The 19197-nt window shown below is 43.2% G+C and overlaps 1 protein-coding gene across 3 annotated transcripts in view; it reads left to right on the top strand.

Moving 5' to 3' along the window:
* The window catches only part of Mxi1 (MAX interactor 1, dimerization protein), a 64177-nt gene extending 49861 nt beyond the window's left edge, over positions 1 to 14316 (top strand). For all 3 annotated transcript variants that reach the window (XM_027407027.2, XM_027407028.2, XM_027407029.2), the window contains exons 4-6: positions 8740 to 8854; positions 9488 to 9659; positions 12577 to 14316. In XM_027407027.2, coding sequence (XP_027262828.1) covers positions 8740 to 8854; positions 9488 to 9659; positions 12577 to 12740 — 451 coding nt within the window. In that variant the 3' untranslated portion in view covers positions 12741 to 14316. The remainder of the gene's footprint in view (positions 1 to 8739; positions 8855 to 9487; positions 9660 to 12576) is intronic.
* The last annotated feature ends 4881 nt before the right edge of the window (positions 14317 to 19197 follow it).

Genomic DNA, 19197 nt, shown 5'->3' with positions numbered 1-19197 from the left:
CCCCTCTCTGCCCCCTCTGCCCCTGCCCCCTGCGCCTCTGCGCCTCTGCCCGTCTCTGCCCCTTTGCCCCCCTCTGCCCCCCTCTGCCCCCCTGCCCCTCTGCCTCTGCCTCTGGGATTAAAGGCATGCGCCACCACTGCCCGGCTAAAAACACAATTCTTAAGACACATTCCGTTCTACTTGCTTTAGAAGGACTTGTTGGTCAGTCCCTAATACAGCTTGTCAAAGGGGTGCTCCTGATTGGTACCTGGTGTTCTGCTATGCTAGGCTGCCTCCCAAAGAAACTGTTCTTCATTTGGGCTCTCTGTTGTCAGGGGACACATGTGGGCATGTGCCTGAGTGTACATACACACACCACATGGGGTAATGAAAAACAAAACTGGGACAATTTAGAAATAAGACAATACATCAGAACATAAATTCTACGTCTTTACCAAGACTGTGGGATATCTTACATCCTATGAATTTTATTTCCTCAGAGGTTCCAAATGGCCAATTGATGCTTTAAGTTTGTGAAGCAAAACACATTGGCCAACATTTGTTGTGTTGTCCTTTTCCTGCCCCAAATTTCATCACCTCTCATCTCCCCCAAACAAAACCACAACATTTTGATTTGGGGGAAATTACGATAAAATGGGACTTAAAAAGTCCTCCCTAGCTAGCTTGGCTGCATTGGCCGATGTCCAGCAATGTCAAGCCACTTGCCATCTGCTAGGAGTGAGCGCGGTTCCCACTGTTGCACTCGCCCGGCTCTCCATCTCAGGTTACCCTTTCTCCATGCAAACGGAGCGTCCCCATTGTGGGGATGCATTAGCTCCTAGGCTTTCTCTTGACCATTTAGTAAGTCGTGTCTGTCTTCCTACATTTATGCACACCTTTAAAATGAGTTGTCACACCAACACATCTGAGAAAGTGGGGCCGTTTTAAAGGACACAGGCTTCCGTTGTCACTTCTGTCTGAACAGTTAAATTATAAAGTAGCCTTGAAGGTTGCTTGAGCTGTGTAAGGCCACCACTTCATTGAGATCTGTAGCAGAACTTCATTTCTCTGTCATCCTGAACAGTAATTTCCTTACAATAAAACAGTTGTGCCCGGCTCTATCTTGGGGTGGTGTTATGAGAGTTAGATCTAAACTTATGTTGAAGAGATTTAATTCTTGTCTGCATTCTTGTGTAAGAAAATAAGACAGTGTCTCACGGCAGCTTATCACTGTGTCTCACCGTTGATTTGCCAGCACGTAGGAAGTTTGTTTTGGTTTCCAAATGTACTTTACCCCATGGTTGCTGGCAGGGTTCAATGCTATTGACATCACTGTGTTTCAAATAGAAAATTAACAAGTAGCTACTGTTGTGATTGCAGATTGCTCTCCCAGTCCCTGTGAGAGAATGCTTTTTCCTCTGGACAGTAATACTTCTCAGCCCCTTGGTACCATTAAATCAGCCAATGGGGGCTGCCAGGAAAGGGATGAACACCCACAAAAGACCAAAGAATAGAAAACTGTTAATAAGGAGAAGTCTTTAATCTGTTTCCAAACTGATGTGAAAGATAATTAAAAAAAAAAAAAATTCTCTCCCACCCACAGCTAAGTTTTGACAGTAGTCCAGGCCCAGAACCCGATCCCTCCAGAGAGTAGTATCCTTTCCCTCCACTGAAACCCTGGAGAGCTGCCAAAAGAAAATAAGCTATTTTGTATTTAGAACAAATTGCCACTGTTTTCTCCAGCGATGTAGCCCTATTTCCCAGACCTTGAAACCTGGAATACAGAAAGTTCTTGTGTGACTGAAGAAATATGCTGAATGAATGATGAAGCTAGTTTTTGTTTTTGTTTAAAGAAAAAAAGAAGGAAAAAAAAAAAAGCAACAACCCCAAATCCTTGTAGACAGGTAGAGAGAGACTACCTGCATAGACACCAGGTTTAGCACAGAATACACACCAGCTAGCGTAGCTGCTCCTGTTGGGTCTTAGGTTCTGGAGGCTCCTGGTGGGCGGTCCAGTGAGGAGAGTTTGCTTCTAGAACGAGGTCTTCGTGATTATTTTTTTCAGATGAGGCAGGCTGTCTAAAGTGAGGTCTTGAGCCAGGCGTGATGGCTCAAGCCTGCAGACTGAGCTGGTGTGAGACAGTGGTGAAAATGGTGAGTTCCAGGCCCACCTACGTAATGAAGATCCCCAGTTTTTTATTTTTTAAAGTTAATTTTTCTTTAGAGATGAATACAGAACATTAGAAAAGAATCATTTACCTGTTCTCCCTACTAGTCTTGTAAACCCATGTCCTCTGCAAGAGCAGCCAATGCTCCTTAAGAGCTGGGCTATCTCTCCAGCCCCCGAACTTAAAATTTTAAAGTTAAAACACACTTTCTGCTTTCTAGAAAACAGAAAGTCAGAAACTTGAAATTGACCCCAAAATGGACTTGAACAAATTTTAATTTCTAAATTTCAGGTGGCATTGTTATATTAGCCTCTTACCATTGTAAATACTCTTGATAACGACATTCATGGGTGCAGTTTTAAAAATGTATGGGGGCCGAGTTAAGGGCATTCATGAACTACCCTGGGATCTGAACTCCTGATCCCATAGTAGAGCAGAAAGCCCTCCTAACTGCTGAACATCTCTCCAGCCCCTGTCAGGAGTCCTAGTCCTAAACCCTCTACTATTTATTAAGAGAGATATCAACTCTAATCAGGAGTCAGGTTGAAGATTTCAGTTCCTCATTTCTTTGGTAGGTCACACCTTTACATACATGGTGATTGTAATTGCATCAAAAATAACACGGGTGTCTAGGGTTTGGGCATTCAGAAGCAAATCTCACAAATGCTGGCCTAAAATCTAATTATACTGTTTATAGACTCTAGAATTGGTTATTAGGTCAACTTTAGTGAGATAGAGAGTTCCAGATACATGTACTAGAAATTTTATTTCTTTTCCCTTCTATATGCTCATTCTGTTTAAATGTTGGAAAAATTGGAGTAAATAAAAGTATAAATTCAATCTCAACCAGAATATAAGATTGGGGCTGGAAGGATGGCTCAGTGGTTAAGAGCACTTAATACTCTTGCAGAGGACTGGGATTTGGTTCCCAGCATCCACAGGGTCTGTATAACAATGGTCTGTAACCAGGAAATCTGTTGCTGTCTTCTGGCCTCTGGGGATTGCACAGACATGGTGGTGCACTCACAGACATTCAGCCCGAGTGTACACCACACACACACACACACACACACACACACACACACACACACCATATCTTAAAAAACCAGTGTAATATAAAACCCTAGCACTAGTTATTGAAGTCACATGTAAAAGAAAGTCCCATGAAGGAAACAGTACTTGGACTGTGGGTTGAAAATGGTAGCAGATGGCTGGGTGTGGCGGCAGTTTCTTTTTGAAAAGTATGAAGAGGGTCCCACCCAGCTCTTCCGTTTTTATTTCTGTTGCCATTGAGCCCCATGGCTACCATAGTCAAGCCTCACACTGGAGAGAGGCCACTTGCCAGGTTACTACCTGGGTGTGAGCAGAGCTGTGAGCTGTAGGCGGAGCATAGTCACCAGATACTGGTTTATGGGAGCAGCTTGTCGAGCATCCTTGTTTCATAAACAGAATAAGGTGAACAGAATATGATCATATATGTTTTCATAAATAAAATTCATGAGCGGAAAGCAGTATGCTTGATTTATCTGGATCCATTTTTAATGCTGTTTTTTTTTTAAATAAGCAGACAGATTTTTGTCTATCCTTAGAGATCCTCAATTCATTAAATTGTAGAGAAACTTTGAATATAGAACGTGTAGGATAGCAGCTAACTGCTGCTGCATGCAGGAGTGTGTGTAGAGTGAGAACCTGGCCCCTAGCCAGTGCAGCTTGAAGAAAGTGGCTCACGGGAGGACTCCCAGCCCATTGCATAACGTTCAGCAGAGAGGAAAATACAAGCGCAGGCCCTGTCACTTCACTTGTTTTCCATTTTGATGTAGTCACTGGGCAAAGTCTTGGCATCCTTTCCCCGTAGTGGAAGAATGAAGGACTGTGCCTCCCAGGGCACCGACCAGTGCTGTTTGTGGGGCCAGGCAGGATTAGGTTTCTCATTGTAGGGCAGGAGGATTAGACGTTCCAGAGAGGACTCAGAAAACTCCAGAATCGAAGAACAATACAGTGTGACGTTTGGGGTTTTTGGTGGTTTTGTTTTTGTTTTTGTTTTTTTCTGAGAGGGGATTTTTTTTGCCCCAACTGTATGTGTTGCTTTTAGCCGATGCACTACCCTTTAAAGAGCCCTGCTTTGTAGAAAGTCTCATCCATGTTTTGTGATAGATACCCTGTTCAACACTGATATTTATGCAAGGCTTGAAATAAAGAAAAAAAAACCTTTAGTTCCTTTGGGGGAAAAATAATCACACCCGACCAAAATAAAGACAGATAGATGACAACTGGTATTTTGTTATTGTTGTTGGTTTTGGTTTTTTCCTGTAGGGGCTTGTCCATTTGAAGGATGTGGGCAATTTTGATAGGAATTGCTACTTGAAAAAATCTCACTTTAAGACAGACTTCAAAGGGTCTTTGAGAATAAGAGCACATTTGTATTTCTCTGTTCTTCAGTCCTCTTCCTCTTAGCAAGCAGACTGGATTTCCCTGGAACTCAGCCCCTTGTTGCAGGGTTCATCTCTGTCACCTGTGCTCACTTACAAGACATTTTAAGTGTTATAGTTTGGGGCTAACTATGTGTTAACAGAATTTCCACGTGTTAAATAAAAGTTAAGTGAATGCTAACCAGGAAGTTTACCAAAAAAAAAAAAAAACAAAAAAACAAAACCAACCAAACAAACAACCCCCCAAAAACAACCTAACAAAAAACAAAACATTGTCTATCAAGTCTAATTCTATCGGTTTTATAATGTGACGCGTAGGACCACCCCTTTTATAAAACCTTATTCTGGATATCAGTTCTTCTGAGACACTTTGAAAAACATCAGTAGTATATATTTGGTTTCCTCAGTGATTGTAAATTTTCAAATCAAACCAGACCTCCTGTGTCTCCTGTGGCCCACGATTTGGCAACCCCTAACAGGAGGTTTCTGAGCCACCACCAGTCACATGGGAATGGAGGCAAAAAGAAAGAAAGAAAGAAAAAAGACCAGATGGCATCAAAAGATAGGCTTGTCTGGGTCATTGGTGGCTAAGCTTATGGTCTGGTTACCGACAGACACGGGATAAAGGGGACAGAGAGGCAGCGTGGTGAGCAGAAGGACTGGCCATGAGGTGGTGGTTCTTGGAATTTGCTGTACAGAGAAAACTCACACAGCAAAGCAGGGGTGACTCACCTTCCATTTCTCATCAGGGTACCCACCACTCTTAGATAGCATTTAACACGTGCAATTCTGAAAAGCAGGGCTCCTGCCCGCTTTGCTCAGCTGCTGGCCCTCAGCTGCCACTAAACCTTCCTTCCTTCCTTTCCAAAGACCTGTTTGACTTTTAAGTACAGAAACTGGAGGAGGTGATACTTAGCTCCCACAGATACGCCTCTTCCCTTAGGAATGAGCGTGACTCACTGATCTCGCTTTGGAGAACTGTGTTCACCAGGTGTGGAGAGTGGCATCCCTGGCCTGTGGACATGGCACCTCTGGGTAGGCTGGGAATTCGCCTGCTGACCTTGGAGTGTATTTATGATGACTTGACTGAAGAAATGATGGCTATGAAAAAACCTTCTTCAGGATGGAATTTTGCCTTCCCTGTTCATTTTGGGCATCAAAGTTTGACTTGTTTTTTGTTTTTTGTTTTTCTTGATAAATTTAAGGAATTTGTTAAGACTCCGAGATTATTGAACATAGTTGGCCCTTTCTTATAGAACGCCACCTCAGCTGTTTTCTCTTGTGCAGGTTTTTTGTTGCTGTTTAGCTGTTTTCTGCCCTGGGGATTGGACCAGGGTCTGGAGCATAGTTGGTGGTCATCTTATCAGACTCTTGTCTCCAGCCTGTAATCTTAGCCTGCACATACTCAGGTCCTTTTTTCACTTAATTACCTGGAAAATCCTTGCTTCTTCAATATCCTTAAAGTTCCAAAGCCAAGTGTCAACTTCTTTTATAGGTCTACCACGTCCTCCAGTAAATTCAGATTGTTTGCTTGGTATTTGTGTAACTCTTTCGGTATGAGCTAAGTGGAACACTCTGGAGTCAGGACTGAAAGCCCTTCAATGTTTTCATTTCATTTTAAATTATCATTTATGATTCTTGTTATTTTGCTTTCCTCTACTAAAGAAATGTCTGAAGTGGTGCCGAGTACACAAGAGTAACACTGTAAATAAACTATTGAATAAATTCTAAAAAGAGGCAAAGATGGAAGTGCCTTTAAACTCTTCATTTCAGTATGTTAATATTAGCCCTTTTCCTAGTTTCCCCCTTCAAATTTTGATGTTCTGGGACTGACACAGGCCCTTGCTAGTTAAGCACTCCACTGCCGAGTTACACCCTCAGTTTTGTTATTTTCAATGTAGGTCTTAGCAAGACAAAACAGGAATGTGACTTGCCCTTTTTTATTCAGTATAAAACTAGCTTTAAAAGCTAAAATGTTAAAAGATAATTGACTGCATGCACAGATTGCTGGAGTTGAGTACTTTGAACAAAGCCAGCAGAGCTGTCCCCTGACATGTTCCCTTCATTTCACCAGTTGCTTCGTTTACTTTTGTAAAAGGCTGAATTTAGAGCAAGCCTCTAATTATGAAAGCCACCATCGCACCTTGAGCCAGGTCATATGAAGATACTGCTAGGAGTCCACCACAGCCATCCTAGTGACCTGTTTAAAGGCACTTTCGCCTTGTGTGTATTTTTGATCTAGATTTTAGTCTGTTTAGTAAGACAAGTCTGATCATGTACAGTTCCACACCTGAGAGACTTAGGTAGTTAGCGCAGTGGGGCAGCTTTAAAATAGTTAAACACAGGAATATAGATGTTCCTTTATCTACAGTGAGCATATCCAGTTGCAGCCTAGAGTCAAGTAGTAGACTTCCCAGGGTGAGTCCAGGAAAAGGATTTGGAATTCTGTTCAGATTGTTGGGTAATTGCAGCTGGGTCTATGGGTGCTGAGACCATCCTGGCAGTTCCTCAGTCCAGCCTCGGACCTCACAACCCTCAATCTTCCTGCTCTCAGGGACACCATGGCCACCCATCACTTTTTCCTACCCCTCTTTCTAATTGCTGCATTTGAAATTGTCACTTGACATTATTTCTTGTGTATTAAGACCCCGTGAACTAATGGAACTATTTTAGTCCCCTTTGAGAGGAAAATGGAGGGCTCATCTTATTCCCGGTATGGAGACTGTTGCAGAAGGTTCAGTTCCAGCCTCCCAGCCTCCTCCAGAGGAGTCCACACCCTGAACACTGCCGCACCACTGTTAGGCTTGCTAGAGCACAGACTTAGACATGGAGGACAGCAGCCTTTTAACATCTCCGTTAAGTACATGCTCTAGTTCCAGAAGGCAAATCCATGAGGCTCTCTGGTGGCATTTCCAGGAAAAATTGCCTCGTGATTTTCCCAGAGAATGCTTTTTCAGAAAATTCAGGACTTCATAAACAATTTTGCCGCCTCTTTTCCTTGTGTAGAAAACTTAGGGTAAGTCCTGAGAATGGAAGAGAAAGAAAGTTCGACTGTTGGAGTCCACTGAAAAGATGGGAAGCGGAGGACTCCAGTGTGGGCGTGGGAAGCCCATTCACCCCATCCTACCTCTTCACACGATTTTGTTGTCTCAGTTATGCCGAATCATATGACATTACCGTTTTTTAGAAGTATTGAAATGTTTGATGATCAGCAAGTGTTCATGTGGCTCTGCCTACTACATGAACTTCAACCCCATAGGATGGCGGCAATTACTGAGGTGTGTGTGTGTGTGTGTGTGTGTGTGTGTGTGTGTGTGTGTGTCTGTGTGTCTGTGTGTCTGTGTGTCTGTGTGTGTGTGTGTGCATGTGTGTGTGTCTGTGTGTGCATGTGTGTGTGTGTGCATGTGTGTGTGTGTGCATGTGTCTCTGTGTGTGTGTCTGTGTGTGCATGTGTGTGTATCTGTGTGTGTGCATGTGTGTGTGTGTCTGTGTGACACTGTCTATGTGTGTGTGTCTGTGTGTGCATGTGTGCATGTGCGTCTGTGTGCATGTGTCTCTCTGTGTGTCTGTGTGACACTGTGTGTCTGTGTGTGTGTGTGTGTGCATGTGTGTGTGTCTTGTGTGTGTGTGTGCATGTGTGTGTGTCTGTCTGTGTGTGTGCATGTGTGTGTGTGTCTGTGTGACACTGTCTATGTGTGTGTGTGTGTGTCTGTGTATGCATGTGTGTGTATGTCTGTGTGACACTGTGTGTGCATGTGTGTGTGTGTGTGTGTGTGTGTGTAATTAAAAGGGGGAAGGAAATGGAAACCTGGGTACGTTTTATATCTCCTTGAGGTACCAGAGCTGGAACCCCCACTCCAGCCTGTGCTTTGAGGCATTCAGACACCAAGTTCAACCGCTTCACTCGCCTTTTTCGCTGTAACAGCACAGTAAGGAGTTTAGGGGTAGACTAGAGAAGAAACTTCCTAGGGAGTGATGATGTAAAGTAGCGGTGTCCGCAGAGGCCGAAGTGGCAGCGATGGACTCAGGCACCCTGCTCGTGCAGACACTTTGAATAATGAGGAGTGAGATGGGGTTGCTGGATGCATAGCTGAGAATGACTGTCTTTAGACTGAGTGTCTGCTGGAGTACCAGGCTGTGCTAATTTGATGATGTCTTTCTTAGACGAGCTCACCTGCGCCTGTGTTTAGAACGCTTGAAAGTTCTGATCCCGCTGGGCCCAGACTGCACCAGGCACACAACACTCGGTTTGCTCAACAAAGCCAAAGCACACATCAAGGTGAGAATCCCCACTTCCAGCCCTGTGCCAGACTCCGGGTCCTGGGTTAATTATTGGCAGCAATTCCCGTTCGTGCTGTGCTCCGCTTCCTAGACCGTCCTCTTTGCTCATTGACCTCCAGGGACACTTTCATAAATGTCTTATCAGCTGACGCGATGGAGCAGCGTAACATGATTAAATTAAGTTACTTTTTTTTTTTTTTTTTGACAGTGTGGCCATTTAGACCTGAGAACGCCAGAGCAATGATAATTACCTTTCTGATGCCCAGAAGGAAGGCCGTTGTGCCCTCTTGTGGGGATGACGTTATTTGGCTGTATCCCTCAGTATTTTTCCATCAAGTACCACACTGCGGGAGGCTTCTCTTTTGTGGAGATTACCTCATAGACTTTTATAGGTCCATCTTGTTCAAGAAGTGTATGCAGCATCCATACACACAAAAGACAACATTTTGTGTTTAAAAAATACAAGTGCTTATCCATATTTATGTATACAAGGGCACATAAATAGCCATATATATGTGTGTGTGTGTATAGCATTCATATTTTCTCTGCCAAAGAAAAATGTTAAGCAGAAATCAGTTGTAATTGCTTTAAACTGGACTATATACAAATAAATAAAATATCATCATTTTAGAAACTTGAAGAAGCCGAAAGGAAAAGCCAGCACCAGCTTGAGAACTTGGAACGAGAACAGAGATTTCTAAAGCGGCGTCTGGAGCAGCTGCAAGGTCCTCAGGAGATGGAGCGGATACGGATGGACAGCATTGGGTCAACTATCTCTTCAGACCGCTCTGATTCAGAGCGAGGTAGGCAGTGTCTCTTCCCTAAGGACTGGAGAAGCAGGGAGGAGGACCAGCCGGCGCTGTGCACGCTGTCCTGTCCACCAGCACCATCATGTTCTAGCTTTCGCTGTTTTGGTGCTGGAGACCGGTGACCGACACCGGCGTGTAGCATGTGTGAGGTCGGTAGGCGTGGACTCTACCATAGCAACACTGCTGACTCCAGACTGTAGGATTATGCACCAGACACTGTCTGCTGCAGATTCGGCCTGCGTATATATCTGCACTGCCTTCTTAAAGAGAATTCTAGACTTAAAGAAAATGCAGAGTTCTTATCTACCCTTCATTCGGTTCCCCTTATATCACAGTCACTGAAACCAAGATGTTAACATTGATAAAATGCTAGCCTTTTTCAGATTTTATTAGTTTTGCCACCAGTGTCTTTAGAAGTATTTTAAATACTGGCCAGTCACTTTATAGCATTTTTCAATTTGAATTTTTTTTGGGGGGGGTTGTTTCATTTTTTATGTGCATCTGTGTTTTGCCAGGGATGTTGGGTCCCCTGGAACTGGAGACAATTGTGAGCTGCCATGTGGGTGCTGGGAATTGAACCTGGGTCCTCTGGAAGAGCAGTCAGGGTTTCTCTGTGACTTTGGAGGCTGTCCTGGCACTCACTCTGTAGACCAGGCTGGTCTCGAACTCACAGAGATTTGACTGCCTCTGCCTCCCAAGTGCTGGGATTAAAGGCGTGTGCCACCACCACCCTGCAGTCAGTGGTCTTAACCACTGAGCCATCTCTCCAGCCCCTGAAATTGTTTTTAACATTTTCAAATTATTACATTCAGGGCAGGAAGCATCACCGAAATGACACTGTGCCCTTTAATTATTGTCAGGAAGAGACATCAGTGTTCTATTGTCCGTGATGCTAACTTCTATCTGTATATTCTAGAGTATCACACCATTTCTTTCCCTGTGAATTCTAGAATATTTGTCTTTGACAAAACTAAGAGCAGAAATCACCCAAAAAAGGTTTGAATTTTAGTGATCTACTTATACCTTCAGCCACCTCAGCCCTATATCACTGATGATTTGTTTTGTTTTTTGAGACAGGGTTTCTCTGTGTAACTTTCCTGGCTGTCCTAAAACTTTCTCTATAGACCAGACTGGCCTTGAATAAGGAGATGCTCCTGTCTCTGCCTCCTGGGTGCAGGGATTAAAGGGGTGTGCCACCACTGCCCAGTTCGATACTGACAATTTTTAACCTAACATTTGGGAAAGTAGAGCTCATGAGATCTTGAGAACTTTTAAATATTAGATAGGTAAATTTTTTAAAGGTTGATTGTTTTTCTCTTTTTAATGGGAACCTCCACACATACTCAGGATAGACAATGGTCAGCTCCATCGAGTGTACCCATTCGCTGATGGTAATAGACGCCAGCACTCTGCGTTCTTGTTCTGTGACTGAATGGGAAACATCAGGGGTTGAGAAATAGAAATGTGTACTGCTGTATATTATCATGAGCATGGTCAGGTCATGCTCCATGTGTTTCAGGTTGTAGTTGAGGGCTATGCACTTGATTGTCTTGAGGCATTTGATTCAGCTCCAAGCATCACACAGAGACACACAGACATATACATGCCACACAAAGACAGACAGATAGACACACACAGAGACACACAGACATATACATGCCACACAAAGACAGACAGACAGACACACACAGAGACACACAGACATATACATGCCACACAAAGACAGACAGACAGACAGACACACACAGAGACACACAGACATATACATGCCACACAAAGACAGACAGACACACACACAGAGACACACAGACATATACATGCCACACAAAGACAGACAGACACACACACAGAGACACACAGACATATACATGCCACACAAAGACAGACAGACACACACACAGAGACACACAGACATACATACCACACAAAGACAGACAGACAGACACAGAGACACACAGACATATACATACCACACAAAGACAGACAGACAGACAGACACACACACACAGAGAGACACACAGACATATACATGCCACACAAAGACAGACAGACAGACAGACATACACACACACAGACACACAGACATACATACCACACAAAGACAGACAGACAGATACACACACAGAGACACAAGACATATACATACCACACAAAGACAGACAGACAGACAGACAGACAGACACAGAGACACACAGACATATACATACCACACAAAGACAGACAGACAGACACACACAGAGCCATACATATACACACCACATAAACACACACATCACACAAAGACACAGAGAGACAGACAGACACACACACACACACACACACACACATACAGAAGGAAATGCTTGAAGCTATATTTGATGCAAGAAAATCAGTAGCAAATCTCTCAAACTTAATGGTTGGCTTATTTTAGTTACCAAATATATAAATTCCTCATGATGGATTGTGGAAATCTACAGATCATCTGTAGATACCACCAAAACTTTGGATGCATAAGCATAAATTTTCCATCTTTAATTTTATTTCTCCCCACCCCAGCTCCCTCTTTAAGGCAACCCTGATTAATAAACAACACTGTGAATTAGTTCTTGGTTTAATGCAAAACAGATGTTGTTAAACCACTTGGGTTGGGATCTTTTAATATTAAGTACTAATTCTCAAATAGGCCAAGTGCTTTCAGTGGGAGGTCCAGACGGACTGGCGTCAAAGGGTTTTAGTAAACTTGCTGCCTAAATTAGGACCACCTCTGTATACTAACTTCCCATTGCAGAGGAGCCAATTGCCAGAGAGCTCTGATAACCTCACTCAACAACCCTTTAACTTTGGAAGTGCACATACAAGACTATTGATGTTCCCCCCCCCCCCGTTCCCCCTCCCTCTTTCCCTCCCCCCTCCCTCCTCTCTCTCTCTACAGAGGAGATTGAAGTGGATGTGGAAAGCACAGAGTTCTCCCATGGAGACGTGGACACTATCAGCACCACCAGCATCAGTGACATCGATGACCACAGCAGCCTGCAGAGTATTGGGAGTGACGAAGGTTACTCCAGTGCCAGTGTCAAACTTCCCTTCACTTCCTAGAGCCCAGCATGACCACAGTGCAGGGCGAAACACCCACTGGGCCAATTCAGTACCGTCTCTTCAATGGGGTTCATGATGCAGTCTCCTTCAAAACTAAACAAAACTATACTTGAACAAAAGGGTCAGAAGACCTGTATTTAAGCAAATACTTAACAAAAAGTGGGGTAGAGCCTCCCCAGTAGAACAAATACTCATACAGTGGCAAGAGTACAGTTTCTCGCAGCAGCTGAAAACTTGTGGGAATTAATCTTGAGTTGACTTAGTTGACTTAAAGAGGACAATGGAGATTCCTTTCTCCTTTTCTAGTTTGCTCATGCTATGTTGAGTAGACATTTTAAGGGTGGGGTTATAAACCCTTCCTGAGCTTCTTGGCCGTAGAAACAAAATCAGACTTAGAGTAAGGAAAAGACAGGATAATCAGGCATTAATCTTGGATAGCTAAAGAGCTATTAAAACTCAGCCTCAGTTTATCATGAAGCCTGTGGATGATCAATTCTTTTAAAAAATGAATTTTTAAAAAGCTCATTTCGTGCTCTACAGAAGGAGAGATTCCCATGAAGCCTTTCGAAAGAGGTCATCACGCAGCTCAGCTTTCTGTTGGATTCCATGCTAAGCCAGCTAACCTTACCTGCATTGTTAGCACCAGGGCACCTGACCGCCCGCTCACTTGCAGCCCTTCGGCAACATAGGGGCAGCCCATGCATGTCAGCCTGTATCACAGAAGGAAAAGCGCCAGGTGCCTGTGTCTGCGCCGATCTGAAGAGCTGTGCATGCAGTATAGCAGGCCAAGGTCTGAGCCACAGCAGCATTTTTATTTGAGATTTTGATAACTGTTTATATGTGTTGAAAACCAAAATGACATCTTTTTAAAGCTTGTCCATAAGTAAACATAGATGTCTTTTATAGTGGAAAAAACACGTGGGGAAAAAAATCATCTATTTTGATGCAGCGTTTGATAAATGATAAAACACCCGACACCTCACTCTTTATACTGCACAGAATGAATGAGGAGGTCTGGGCTGGGGAGACGAAGGTCAATGCTGTTTTTGTTTTCTTTTAGGATCATTCCCTTTTACCAGCTTTTAACCGTCTGATACCCATAGCAGGCAAACTCTCCTAGTTAACATAGTTAAGTTCAGCACTTGTCTCGTTTAATGTCAAGGTTTGCATTTTCTACGGGCAGTCTCCTTCCTCACAAACCCACTGTGCAGGTGCTATTGTTGCTCTTAGAAATATTTTCAGAAATGTTATCTTCTAAGTGAAATTTCTAGCCTGCACTTTGATGTCATGTGTTCCCCTTGTCTTTCAAACTCTGAGGTTTCCCTCTGGGCCTCTGCTTTGCCCTGGGAAGCCTTTCTGGAGACCTCCCCCTCCCAATGCCCCCAGCTGTTTGGACTTTGTATTCTTTAAATAATTTAACTACCCTTAATTACTTTTAAAAAAAAAAGCTTTATGATTTTCATAACTTATTGCTGATTTTAATGGGTTGTTAATTTCAGTCCTGTAGTTTTATTTTATGTTTAGATAGGGCTGGGCAAGGAAAAAGAAAATAAAAACAACCATATTTAGCAGCGCAGTGGAGTTGTGTGTTAATGTCAGGGCTACCCTCTCATGAATAGCATGTTTCCATACACGAAGTGCACCATCTTGGTCTCTTAAGGCCTCAGCATCCACAGTACTTGTACTTTCTGTGCCTCCAAAAGTACTTCTCCTGGGTTGTGCTGTCGGGTGAAATGCCGCACGCCCCTAGATACTCTGCATGAAACTTGCTGCATTTCGGTGCGAAGGTTCCCTTACAGGCAATCCCAGCCTGTGGATTTGCCACCTTTGGATTTTCTCGTAGTTGAAGTTTGTCCTTACCATGGAAAGTAAGTGGAAGCCATTGAGTAGCTTCATTTTAATTTTATTTTGGTTTTTGAGACAGGATTTCTCTGTGTAGCTCTGTCTGTCTTGGAACTTGCTGTGTAGACCAGGCTGGCCTTGAACTGGCAGAGAGGCACAAGTGCTGGGATTAAAGGTGTGCACCCTCACACCCAGCTATAGCTTCATCCTTCTGTTCCCATGGTGATGACTGACATCATCTTGGCCCAGGACTAGAATTTGGAACATCCCTCAGGCAAACTTTATGGGCTGCCATTTTGTGTCTATAGAGGACAGTGGGCTGTGTAGCCTTTGTTACCAACCTGGTACACGCACATCAACTGGATGTCCAGCACTGCTCCTTCCCCAGGGTTGCTCTTGTTGGGGAGGGAGGGTGCAGCCAGATTGTGTGGTTAAATAATAATTTTTTAAAAGACAAAGTTATGCAAGAAATAAATAATGAGTACAGGAATTAGTTTTGTTAATGCCCTTCTCTGTGAAGGCAAAATGACTGGAGTGCTCACATCTTTAGGTGATGCATTTTGGTTTTATATCGGGAATTGAGAGGCAATAGCAGTATGTATTACAACTCCTGTTCCTGTTGTGGTTTAACAAGCGTCTCTCCCTGGCTGGCTGCAGTACTTCCCTGGTGTGGTAAGAGCTTCCAAGCATCACAAAGATGTCCTCTGGAGAAAGAATCTCTTTGGCTGCCATATTTAACTGAAGCCTACCAGATCTCCCTGCCTCAGCAACCTTATTCAGGGTATTCTAATGCCTGTAAATTTTTATTTTTTTGAGACTGGCTGGCATCAGAGAAATGTCTGCCTCTGCCTGTGTTCTTATATGAAGAGGTGCAGGTAATTCCCATACATGTTACTATACCAAAAGAGCCTGACAAAATACTTTTGACTCATTTTCTGGTTAGCAGAGATAAAGGAACTCCACGGGGGAAAAGATCGTCTTTTCTCAAGGTCTTCATGACAATTGTGCCATCACCACCCAGCTAGAATTACAAGGATTTTTAAAAGCTAAGAATCGAGGCAGATCCATGTTTCCTGGTTTAAATATCCTGAAGAATGGTTTAGCCTAAAATACTCCAATAGTTTTGTTTCTCTCACTTAAAGCCACTGCTTTCCCTTTACAGTACCACCTAAAAAATCCCAGGACAAAACCAAAGAAATACTCCTACATACCTACCAAAAACCAGCCTAACATGAAAAGTGTTTTACATTTTACTCTCAGTTCCAACATGTGATGACTTATTTCTCCATGGAGCCCATTTCCTGCTACATAGTAATTTACTGTTTTGGTCTTGAAATGCCGGCATTTAAACCAATACATGTAAGTTACTTCCATCCCCTTTAGAAGCTGTAGTGCTGAAAGGGAACCGAGATGATCATGTACATATGTGTGTGAGTATGTGTAGCTTGTGCATGAGCAAACAACTTGGGACATCACTCTTTAGGCACCACACACCTTTATTTGCTGAGACTCTGCTGGTCACTGGCTTCAAACTTAACAGAAAAGACTAGCTAGGTAGGAAGCCCCAGGGTCTAGTCTCTGACTCGTGGTGCCTGGATTACTAACACCCCCATGCATGCATTTTTTTTTAAATCTGTGTTTCCTTGCATGTATTTCTGTACATGTGTATCTGGTATCCACAAGGGCCAGAAAAGGGCATCAGATGATTGGGAACCACTATGTGGATGCTGAGAATTGAACTCCAGTCCTCTGAAAGAACATCCAAGTACCCTTAACAGCTGAGCCATTGTCTCCAGCCTACTGGCTTTTTTGGGGGGGTGGGGAGGAGGGTGTCGAGAGAGGGTTTCTTTGTGTAACAGTTCTGGCTGTCCTGGAACTCGCTTCATAGACCAGGCTGGCCTGGAACTCAGGGATCCACCTGCCTCTGCCTCCCAAGTGGTGGGATTAAATGTGTGTGTGTTACCACCTCTGCCCGGCCTAATTGGCTTTTTAAAATTTTTAATAAAATTGTTTTTGAGACAGGGTCTCATTATTGGTTGTCCTGGAACTTGCTTTGTAAACCAGGCTGGTCCAGAATGCAGAGATCTGCCTGCCTCCACTTCCCAGAGTACCGGGATTAAAGATGTGTGCCACCATGTCTGTCTCCCTGGCTTTTTGAAATATATGGGATTTAGGGCCTGAACTTTAGTCCTGGTGCTTCAAGGGAAATAGTTGACCAACTGAGCTATCTTGAATGCAACCTCTATTTTCTCCATTCCTAATAGCGAATTTTAGTTGTTTTGACTTGTTTTCTAGAAAAAAAATCCCATTTCTTGGGTTCATACACATAAAACTTGAACTTGTATTAGTTCTAACGATCCACCTCAACCTCCCCAAGTATATATGACTAAAACTATACCCCACCTAACTTATTTTTTCATCTTAAATACTTTTTAAGAAAGGCTATGTAAGATAAAATTACCACATTTTAGTGGTAATTTTTTTTTTTCAAAACCCAACCCAAGGTGACTGAATCTACTTTACACTGATAATGACCACTGCATAACTGAATGTTTTCTTGGCCTTTGCACTAGAGATCTAACAGTAAACTGCTTTTCTGTCTTAAGATGCTAGGGGTTGAACCTGGGGCTTTAACATATACTACATAAATGGTCTTCCACTGAATACACTGTAGTTACACCGTTCCAAGGATATTTACTACCAGACAATTGTACCTGGTTGTTTATTCCCCCAAACCCCCCCCCCCCAAGATTTATCGTAAACAATAGCACAAGTGAAACACTATACTTTTATAAACACTGCCAACTGGACTGGTAAAGTGCTTACCTAGTATATACAGTCTGCTGGGCTTGGTCCCCAGCCTCCCATAAACCGGGTGGAGGATGCTGACCTGTAATCCCAGCATGAGAGGAGATGGCAGGATAAGCAAGTTTAGTCGTTTTCTGTGATAAAGTGCATTTGAGACCAGCCTGGGCTACATAGTACTGTCTCAATAAAGCAATTGGCAGACAGACTTAATTTTAGAGTCTCTTCTGTTTCTTTACCATGGAAAATACTTAGAAATCCCACTGCTAAGGCAGTAATTAGGATACTTTTGGTGTTCACAACTGGCACAAAAAAGCAGCATTGTTTTAGAAATGTTGCGTAAGCCATAAGGGGTTTCTAAGAGATTAAAAGATGACTGAGTAGTGGCTGGTTTGTAAGGAACAGACAAGCGTCTCACACTTGGATCAAACAAACCTGACTGCTTCTGGAGGAGCAAGTAACAGGCAGAACCAAAGGGAACTCTGCTCCTCCTGCCACTTGTGACTGACGAGAACCTGGACAGTTACCACCTATTAAAGACTAGCCTAGCTACAGAGTTCAGGATTTAACTCCTGATTTCCAGGATATAGGAGTGAGTCACATCTTTTCTCCGCCCAAATCCTTGTTCTTGGGTCAGAAATCAACTGTGTCTTAGGCTGGGCATGGTGGTGCAGGGCCCTAACCCCAGCACTGGGAGGCAGAGGCAGGCAGATCCTGAGGCTAGCCTGGTCTACAGAGTGAGTTCCTAGAGCACCAGAGAACAGACTACAGAGAGACCTTGTCTCAAACAAAACAAAAACCTGCTTAAAGTAAATACAGGTTTAGAAGAAAGTGAGGTGACAAGCACTCAGTCCCACCAAGAAAGGGGACGTCAACCAGCAAAGTGGCATGACTTTGGGCCCCAAGCTGGAAAAGCCAACCTTTCTAATGAGTTTAACCACAATTCATTTAGTTATGTTCTTGGGCATTCCAGTGTGTTCATCAAATGAACTGTTAAGTGAACAGTAGAAGCTAGCTTCCGGTGTTTACTGTGGGAACTAAATGACTAAGGTCCAAGATTTGGTTTTGTTAGCCATTGTAAGTTGTCAACTGTACTTGGCCACACGAGAGCAACCTTTGGGTAAGCTGAGAAGCAACTGCAAAACCTCACAGAAGTGAAACCTTGTCTTTATTGAACACTATGGCTAGACAAGTATTTAAAATGTCCCATCTGCAGTTTTGTTTCAGAACCACTTTCATCTATACCTACACACGTGTATTTGACAAGGAACAAGGTTACTATGTTTCTTGTTTGTTAAAACTACTAAATTGTCTGTTATGCTCTCCCTCTCCACCCAAGTAAAAATTTGCAACTCAAAAACCCTAGATATAATGCTGGGCGTTGGTGGCACAAGCCTTTGATCTCAGCACTAGGGAGGTAAAGGCAGGTGGATCTCTGTGAGTTCCAGGACAGGCTCCAAAGCAATACAAAGAAACACTGTCTCGAAAAAAACCAACCAACCAACCAACCAAAATCCCTAGTTTTAATGTTTAAACTTACTGTTATGGAGCTGACAGCTCCATAGTACAAATAATACAATTGGGCAGACACTTGCTGAACCTCTGTAAGGATTTTAAACAAATACAAAACCTTGTTGGTTTAAATATCTTTTTAATATTTCAGTTATCATCCACACTAGGCAAAAAGCCAAATCAAACTCTGAATAAATCTTTGGCTGATTTACAACATATTATTAGCCTCTGAAAGGTCTGGTTGTAAATTATAAAATCCTAATCCAAGTCACAATAAAGTCATCTGTCCTGTTACTTA

This window comes from Cricetulus griseus, chromosome 3 (genome assembly GCF_003668045.3).
Source record: "Cricetulus griseus strain 17A/GY chromosome 3, alternate assembly CriGri-PICRH-1.0, whole genome shotgun sequence".
NCBI classification, from domain to species: Eukaryota; Metazoa; Chordata; class Mammalia; order Rodentia; family Cricetidae; genus Cricetulus; species Cricetulus griseus.
Note: the sequence above shows the minus strand (reverse complement) of the source record. Positions and strands in the feature narration are given on the sequence as shown.